The sequence below is a fragment of the Lactuca sativa genome, chromosome 2 (genome assembly GCF_002870075.4).
Source record: "Lactuca sativa cultivar Salinas chromosome 2, Lsat_Salinas_v11, whole genome shotgun sequence".
NCBI lineage: Eukaryota > Viridiplantae > Streptophyta > Magnoliopsida > Asterales > Asteraceae > Lactuca > Lactuca sativa.
This window is the reverse complement of record NC_056624.2, coordinates 72,243,033-72,251,970: the sequence shown is the minus strand read 5'-3', so window position 1 is coordinate 72,251,970 and position 8,938 is coordinate 72,243,033. Positions and strand designations below refer to the sequence as shown.

The following is an 8,938-nucleotide window of genomic DNA, read 5'->3' as shown; positions in this document are numbered from 1 at the left end:
TAAACTTCTCTAGTATGATCATCTACTATAGATAAAAAAAATAATGTTCACCATTTAAAGTGGCATTTCAGTATGAGCCCAAATCTACGTGTATTAAATCAAAACCTTCAATTGTCTTGGAAAAACTAATAGGAAAAGGAAGCTTGGTTTGTTTTGCTCTAAGGCAAGGATTACAAAATTGATTACAATTACCTACATCTATTTGTTGTAACTTTCGTAAAACTCCCTCTGAAGCGTGACCCAATCTTCTATTCCATATCATCTCTTTACTCAAAATTGCCATTGCCACCTTACTCTCCTTGAACGAATCCATGTAATAAAATCTGCCACATTCGTTACCTGTCCCAATTAGGTTCCTCGAACATATGTCCTGGATATAACATGTTTTGGGAAAGAAAGGTACAGAACAATTTAGATCATTTGCAAGACGGCTTACGGATAATAAGTTGCAATTAAAACTTTGAACGTTTAATACATTCTTAAGTTTGAAACCATTAGGAAAATGAACATCTCCCACCTGTTTAATAGGATTAGAATCACCATTACGAATAGTAACTGAGGAGCTATTCGGATCAGTTTTGGCATTTTTTTAATAACTTTGTATCTGGGATGATGTGTTCATTGGCTCCCGAATCAATAATCCAATATTTTTGAATTTTACTTTTACTAATCATGTACGCTTTGGGATTACTCTTGTTGGGTAATCTTGACATAATGGGCTGATTTGAATAATGGGTATGAGTCAAATAATTAGTTTATTGTTTATTTGTTTAATGTTTGAATAAAATAGCTTTGACCAAGTTCAAATATAAAGAAAACGTGTGGATATACTTGGTCACTGTAGGGTGATTTTCTTTAGGAGTAATGGCTAGTTTTTCGGCCTTAGGTTGTTTATTCCCGTTGGTTGTTTGTAGGCTATTTATAGCCAGCTGTTTTTGATTAATAAAGTGAAGTTGAGTCCAGAATAAACAAAAGTCTCCATCTGTTTCTTCTTATTTTCTTTTCGTGTGCTGTAGCAACAACATGGAACTGTTTTCATTGCTTCTTATTGTTCAAAGGTTGTAGGGGCTGTTCTAACATTTGGTATCAGAGCCCTAGGCTCAACATGTGGGATCTTTGAAGAGGTTCTATGTGAAACTGAGGCTCTATGTGAACCTGTTGCTGTTGCAGTTTTGTGTGAGCCGAGTTCCAAAAAAAAATCTGTGTGATTGTTTTTTTTCTTTTTGATCTGTGTGAAGAGAAAGCTGTGTGCTAAGAAAGTTGTGTGTGCTGAGAAAGTGTTGTGTGCTGAATTCAAGGTCTGGGTGAAGAAGACATGAACCTGTGTGGTGAGGCTTTCTATGTGAAGAAGCTAGTCAAAGTGAAGAAGAAGATCAGAAAAACAAAGTTTTGGTGCACCTGCAAGTGTGTAGCAAGTATGTATCGATGGTTTGGAGAAAAAAATATATCAGAAATAACTCAAGTGTTGGTTGGTTATGTGCAAGAAGAAAGAGCATGATCTGTGTGGTTGGTACTTTACAAGAAGAAAGGATCAAGTTAGGGACGATGCCAACAACAAATCCCAGTGGTGCAAGTCAGGTTGTATCCACAAGCAGTCAAGGTATCCCATTGCATTGCCCCAAGTTAACAGCTACAGACTATACAAGTTGGTCGATTATGGTGGAGTCGATCCTACAAGCATATGGATTATGGGAAGCGGTTGACCCGGAAATGGGAAGGGTCGTGAAGGCAAAGAAAAATCTAATGGCTAGAGCATTTGTATTTCAAACTCTACCTGAAGATATATTGCTTCACGTGGCTAAGCATAAGGATGCAAAAGATTTGTGGGAAGTGCTTTGCGTGTTGTATTTGGGAGCAAAAAGAGTTCAAAAGGCGAGATTTCAAACACTTAGAACCGAGCTAGAGATGTTGAAGATGAAAGAGGGTGGCACGATTGATGAATTTTCGGGAAAACTTAGTGAGATTGCATCCAAATTCAAGAGTCTTAGGTCTAGTTTAGAGGATGAGGTAGTGGTAAGAAAACTACTAAATTCGTTTCCTAAGAAGTTTTTGCAGATTGTTGCATCTATTGAGCAATACTCTGAGATAAAGGACATGTCACTTGAGGAAGTTGTGGGAAGGTTGAAGGCATATGAAGAGAGAATCAAGGTTCTTGATGAAGATGATAATGATCAAAATCAAAACAAACTCTTGCTGTCAAAAGAGGAATGGGAAGAGAGAACCAAGCGTGGTAACCTTAGTCAAGATCAATCTGGACAAGGAAGAGGTCGGGGTCAAGGAAGAGGTCGTGGTAGAGGTCTAGATGGCCAATTCAAAAGCTATGAAGATCTAAGGGAGGAAGGTATGTATTGAGATAAAAGACATATTAAATGTTATAATTGTCAAGAATATAGACACTACGTAGCTGAGTGTCCTAAGAAAGAAATACAAGAAGAAGAAGCTAATTTGATTCAAGATGATGATGAGGCAACACTCCTTTGAGGAATCAGATTACTGTCAAGATTAAAGGGGTGAGTGTTGGGTAATCTTGACATAATGGGCTGATTTGAATAATGGGTATGATTCAAATAGTTAGTTTATGGTTTATTTGTTTAATGTTTGAATAAAATATTTGACCAAGTTCAAATATAGAGAAAATGTGTGGATATACTTGATCACTGTAGGGTGCTTTTCTTTAGGAGTAATGGCTATTTTTTCAGCCTTAGGTTGTTTATTCCCGTTGGTTGTTTGTAGGCTATTTATAGCCAGCTGTTTTTGATTAATAAAGTGAATTTGAGTCCAGAATAAACAAAAGTCTCCATCTGTTTCTTTTTATTTTGTTTTAGCAACAACAAGAACCTGTTTTCTTTTCTTCTTATTATTCAAAGGTTGTAGGGGCTGTTCCAACAACTCTTATCACTCATATTTGCTTTAGGGTTTTCTTCATTTACTTTAGCAGACTTTAGCATTCTCATTAGATTTTCGTAATCTTCTTTAGTAATCAATTGAGTAACTTTATCTTCAGTAACAGTAGCTGCCTTGGCTTGTGTCTTTTGTCTTCCTGTTTGGTTTTTCATATTAGTGTTCTTTGTATTCCACCATTCCAAGTAACCTATCAACTCAAAGCAACCGTCGACCATATGCCCAGTCTTTTTACAATGAGTGCACCATTTGTCTTCAGATTTTATAGATTTGTTGCGATTGTCCTGTTTATTATTTGATTGTCCACATGTTTTACCCGATTGTCATGGAAAGAATTTTCCAGGCGCTTGGAAAGCTGATGATTCTGAGTTGACGTGAAGTGCCACACGGATTTGTCGTTGTTGCTCGTCTTGACTGACAAGATGATACCCTGCAGTTAGGGTAGGAAGGGGACTGCTACTAAGTATTTGAGTTTTCACTGCATTGAATTCTTCATCCAGGCCCACGAGGTAATCATACAGTCGTTCCTTATCACGAAGCTTTGCAATCTCCTTATTAATTCGACACGTACATCCGGTGCACGAACATGCAGGTATTTGACTTATAGATTGGATTTCGTCCCACACACTTCTTAGCTTTGTGTAGTAGGAAGACACGGTTAAATTGTTCTTTTGTATACTGGTGACAGCTCGACGCAGCTCATACACCCATGGTGCATTTTCTTTTCCAAACCTTTCTTTAAGATCCAGCCACATATCGCGAGCAGTAGTAGCATATTTCACGCTTCCTTTTATCTCTTTCTCCGTAGAACTAACAAGCCATCCTCGTACCATTGCATTACACCTTTTCCAGTTGGTTAACTCGATTGAATCTTCTTTCAGCATAGGTTGGGTTCCATCAAAGAACCCTATTTTGTTCTTCGCGTAAAGAGCGTTTGTCATCTCGTTTTCCCAGTCACTATAGTTCACATCACGTAGGAGGTTTTTGTTAGATTTAATTCTAAGATTAGCCGTTGAGGCATTTGAATAAAGCAGATTTGGTCCTGTGTTGACCACGTATTTAGGAGAATAATGTGGCATTTGGCCACACGTACAAGCACATGCAGATGCATGTAAATTGCTAGTTTCTGTTTCTGTATTCAGTATTTATATTTCCCTTTGTAATCACTTTCAATGTATGCAATAGAGAACTTACAGTCGGTTCTTAAAAAACTCCATCTTTAGAATCTGTGGCCTGAACTATTTGATCCAACAGGGGCTGATCTCCTACAGTTGGTATCAGAGCTAGCTTTTCCAGTTCCTGTCCAAATACCTACGCCTAGAAAACATGTCGATAATACAGGGAAAAGAGAATGGGAATGGTGGTGTACCACTGCAATACCCGATGCTGTCACCTACGAACTACACAACATGGGCAATAAAGATGGAGGCGATAATGGATGCCCAGGGAGTATGGGAATCCATCGAGCACCGAGTTGGCGCGGCTGTTGATGAAAAGAAAAGTAAGAAGGCTCGAGCACTCATATTCCAGGCGTTACCCGATGATGTGATTCTTCAAGTTGCGCAGAAGAAGACGACAAAAGAAGTATGGGATTCGTTGAAGACTCGTTACCTGGGTGCCGATCAGGTTCAGAAGGCAAGAAAGCACGCGCTAAAGAGTGAGTTTGACTCTTTACGAATGAAGGAAGGAGAAACGATCGATTAATTTGCAGGAAAAAATAAGTGGGATAAGCTCCAGTTATGTAAGTCTTGGTGAGAACCTAGCCAATGGAGTGTTGGTTAGAAAGCTACTCGATTCTGTCCCAGACAAATACCTGCAACTCGTTGCCTCTATTGAGCAATATGCTGATGTAGACGACATGCCGTTCGAAGAAGCCATTGGAAGACTTAAAGCTTATGAATCCCGCTTGAAACTTCGATCCGATAACGCAGCCACAGAAGCAAGTCTGATGCTGACCCGATCAGAGGGACAAAATCGTCAGAAAACTCCCGGAAGGAACTCAAGAGGAAGGGGTCGAGGCTCGTCACACAATGATCGAGGGGGTAGAAATGGAGGTCGAGGAAGAGGCAGTTGGCGAGGCAGAGGTGGCCGGGGTGGCAACTCGTCATGAGATAACAACCAAGACCGCTGGAAGAATCGAGACAAGAAACACATCAAGTGTTTTAACTGTGATGATTTTGGTCATTTTGCATCAGAATGCCCTAAACCAAAACATACAGAAGGAAATGTGAATCTTACTCAAGCACAAGAAGATGAGACAACTCTACTCTTGACTGTACACGGAGAAAAGACTGAAGAGTTGGTTCTGTTAAATGAAGATAAGGTCTTTCCAAGTCAAAATGGGAATGAAAAGGACACATGGTATCTAGACAATGGAGCTAGTAACCATATGACAGGAGTAAGAGAATATTTTGCAGAACTGGATGAAAATATAAGGGGACAGGTACGGTTTGGAGACGGATCAAGAGTTCAGATCAAAGGCAAGGGAACCATCTTGCTAGATTGCAAGAATAAAGAACAACTGGTCATTGCAGAAGTGTATTACATTCCGGCTCTCCGAAGTAACATTCTAAGTCTCGGGCAGATGACGGAAGAAGGCTATAAGATTGGGATGAAGCAAGAATTCCTAAAGGTACATGACAAGTACAGCAGGCTTGTGATGAAGGTATAACGTTCAAAGAACCGTTTGTATAAGATAGTGCTTGACACAACCCAACCGGTTTGTCTTCACACGAAAATAGACGACAAGGCTTGGCTATGGCATGCTCGTCTAGGGCATGTCAATTTTCGCTCGTTAGAATCCATGGTGGAGAAAGGAATGGTGCGTGGAGTACCAAAGGTGTGTCACCCAGCACAAGTTTGTGAAGGGTGTTTAGTAGCCAAGCAGACTCGTCAATCGTTCTCACAAGAATCTCAATGGCAAGCAAATTTCCCGTTGGAACTCGTGCATGCTGACCTCTGTGGGCCCATAACACCACAAACAATAGCAGGTAATCACTATTTCCTCCTTCTTGTTGATGACCACAGCAGGTTCATGTGGGTTTACCTGCTCAAGCAAAAGTGTGAGGCTTATGAAACCTTCAAAAGGTTTAGAAAACAGGTGGAAAGTGAAACCGGGTTTAAGCTAAAAGGCTTGCGTACTGATCGTGGAGGAGAATTCACATCTGATGACTTCAATGAATATTGTAGCAAGGAAGGAATTAGGAGACAGTTGACCGCTCCATACTCTCCACAACAAAACGGAGTTGTGGAGCGGCGTAATCGAACTATCCTTGAAGTCACGAGATCGTTATTGAAAGCAATGGAAGTTCCAGAAATCTTATGGGAAGAGGCAGTACGCCATGCGGTTTAGATTCTCAATCGGGTTCCAACAAAAGGAGTAAAAGATAAAACTCCTTATGAAGCACTGTATGGGAAGAAACCAACACTGGAGCATTTTAGGGTTTTTGGTTGTGTGGCTCATGCAAAAAGACCGGCCAACAAGCTCACAAAGTTAAGTGATCGCAGCATTCAATTGGTGTAGCTTGGCAACGAACCAGGAAGTAAAGCTTTTCGTTTATACAACCCAAGTGAAAAATGGAAATATGTAGCCAGGGATGTGATATTTGATGAAGGAACAAAATGGAAGTGGGACACAGCTCAAAACGAGACACAGGTTTTTGGTCAAGACTAGACTAGATTTCCAAGTGAAATCCCTTATGAAGATGTAGCAGAAAACAACGATCCAGCCCAAGACCAAGGAGTCCAACATGAAGAAGGAGGCCCAGAAAGCCCGTCCCCTAGCTTTGGTCCGTCCAACCCAACAAACTCACCACAGACCCCTGTTTCAGTAACAAACGACGAAAGCAATTCCTCCCCACAAAGCACAACACTGTCATCGGACTCGTTGCCAAACCGATCGACATATGATGACACACCAGTTCAAGGGTTCCGCACATTAGAAGACGTACTCAGTCGGTGTCAGCCATTTGATGATGAAATTGAGGAACTCATGTTCGCTGGGGAAGAACCCAGAACGTATGTAGAGGTGGCGAACGAACATGAGTGGCAAGCTGCAATGAAGAGAGAACTGGAGTCAATTGAAGCCAACAATACATGGATATTAACGAATCTTCCCAAAGGACAAAAACCAATTGGATTAAAATGGGTTTATAAAGTAAAGAAAGATGCAGGTGGAAAGATCATTAAACACAAAGCCCGGCTCGTCGCAAAAGGATACGTACAACAAAAGGGAGTTGATTTCGAAGAAGCTTTCGCGCCAGTGGCTAGAATGGAAACAATTCGAGTTATCTTGGCATTAGCAGCAGACGAGGGGTGGAAAGTTCATCACATGGATGTCAAATCGGCATTCCTAAATGGGGTACTACAGGAAGAAGTGTACGTTTCATAGCCTGATGGATTTCATGTCAAAGGGAAGGAGAACATGGTGTACAGACTGAACAAAGCCTTCTATGGGCTGCACCAAGCCCCAAGAGCTTGGAATGCAAAACTCGACAAGACACTCAAAAACATGGGTTTCCAGCGTTGTCCTCAAGAATATGTTGTATACAAGATTAAGAAAGGAAATATGACACTACTGGTGGGAGTGTACGTAGATGATCTAATTGTAACAGGTTCAAACGAGTTGATTGATGCTTTCAAACAACAAATGAAAAGGGTGTTCGATATGAGTGACTTAGGCGTGTTATCCTATTATCTTGGGATTGAAGTCATACAAAAGAATGGAAGTATCATGATAAACCAAGCTGGGTACGCTAAAAAGATCTTGAAGACTGCAGGTATGGGAGACTGTAATCCCACCAAGTACCCCATGGAACCACGATCTAGTTTAACAAAGGATGAAGAAGGAGTACCGGTCAACGCCACTGACTACAGAAAGATTGTTGGAAGCTTGAGATACCTAACTCACACAAGACCTGACTTGAGCTACTCTGTAGGTATTGCAAGTAGGTACATGGATGCCCCAAAGGTGAGTCATCTCAAGGCTGTGAAACAGATATTAAGGTACATCAAAGGTACCAAGAATTATGGCTTGGTGTACAAAAGGGGTGGAGACAAGAAGTTAGTTGGGTACAGTGATAGCAGTTATGGGACGGATTTGGATGAAAGAAAAGGAACTACTGGAACAATTTTCTACTTTTCTGGAAAGGCTATCACATGGTCTTCACAAAAACAGCAAACAGTGGCGTTATCTTCATGCGAGGCTGAGTTTATGGCAGCTACAGAAGCTGCATGTCAAGCATTATGGTTGAGAAGTTTGATAAAAGACCTAACAGGGATGAAGGAAGAAATGGTGAAACTATACGTTGACAACAAATCAGCAATAGCTTTGATGCAGAATCCAGTTTTCCACGGGAGAAGTAAGCACATCGACACCAAGTTCCACTTCATACGTGGGTGTATTGAAAGAAAGGAGATCCAGGTAGAGCATGTAAGCGGGGAAGATCAGAAGGCTGATCCTTTGACCAAAGCCTTAGCACGTGTGAAGTTCATGCAGATGATAAACCTGTTGGGAATAGAAAGCATTACAGATTAAACTCAGAATTAAGGGGGAATATGTTAGATTTAATTCTAAGATTAGCCGTTGAGGCATTTGAATAAAGCAGATTTGGTCCTGTGTTGACCACGTATTTAGGAGAATAATGTGGCATTTGGCCACACGTAGAAGCACATGCAGATGCATGTAAATCGCTAGTTTCTGTTTCTGTATTCAGTATTTATATTTCCCTTTGTAATCACTTTCAATGTATGCAATAGAGAACTTACAGTCGGTTCTTAAAAAACTCCATCTTTAGAATCTGTGGCCTGAACTATTTGATCCAACAGGGGCTGATCTCCTACAGTTTTCTCCTACGAAATTCTAACCAGGATGATCGAACCTGTGAGAAAATAAGGTGAAGATATGTCAAGAATGGATTTTTCTCCGCCTTTGGACGAATCTAGCTTTTCTCCGTCTGTCATTGTGAACGAACTCTAAGATTGATCTCCTAGGTTCGCTCTCATACCATAATAAATTTGTAATTTGTATTGATTCATT

At 40.6% G+C, this 8,938-nt stretch overlaps 1 protein-coding gene across 1 annotated transcript; it reads left to right on the top strand.

Annotated features, from left to right (window-relative positions):
- Window positions 1–4,227: 4,227 nt before the first annotated feature.
- LOC111912075 (uncharacterized) lies at window positions 4,228–5,572 on the top strand. Its single transcript, XM_023907819.1, has 3 exons — window positions 4,228–4,527; window positions 4,613–4,844; window positions 5,097–5,572. The coding sequence occupies exons 1-3, from the start codon at window positions 4,228–4,230 to the stop codon at window positions 5,570–5,572; spliced, it is 1,008 nt and encodes a 335-aa protein (XP_023763587.1).
- Window positions 5,573–8,938: the final 3,366 nt, after the last annotated feature.

What these genes read in the sequence shown, in the direction of transcription:
- LOC111912075 (XM_023907819.1), top strand. Translation starts at nt 4,228, where the DNA reads ATGTCGATAATACAGGGAAAAGAGAATGGGAATGGTGGTGTACCACTG. An exon ending in GTTACCTGGGTGCCGATCAG is followed by an intron (nt 4,528 to 4,612) that starts GTTCAGAAGGCA and finishes ATTAATTTGCAG; the next exon opens with GAAAAAATAAGTGGGATAAG. An exon ending in TAACGCAGCCACAGAAGCAA is followed by an intron (nt 4,845 to 5,096) that starts GTCTGATGCTGA and finishes ATTTTGCATCAG; the next exon opens with AATGCCCTAAACCAAAACAT.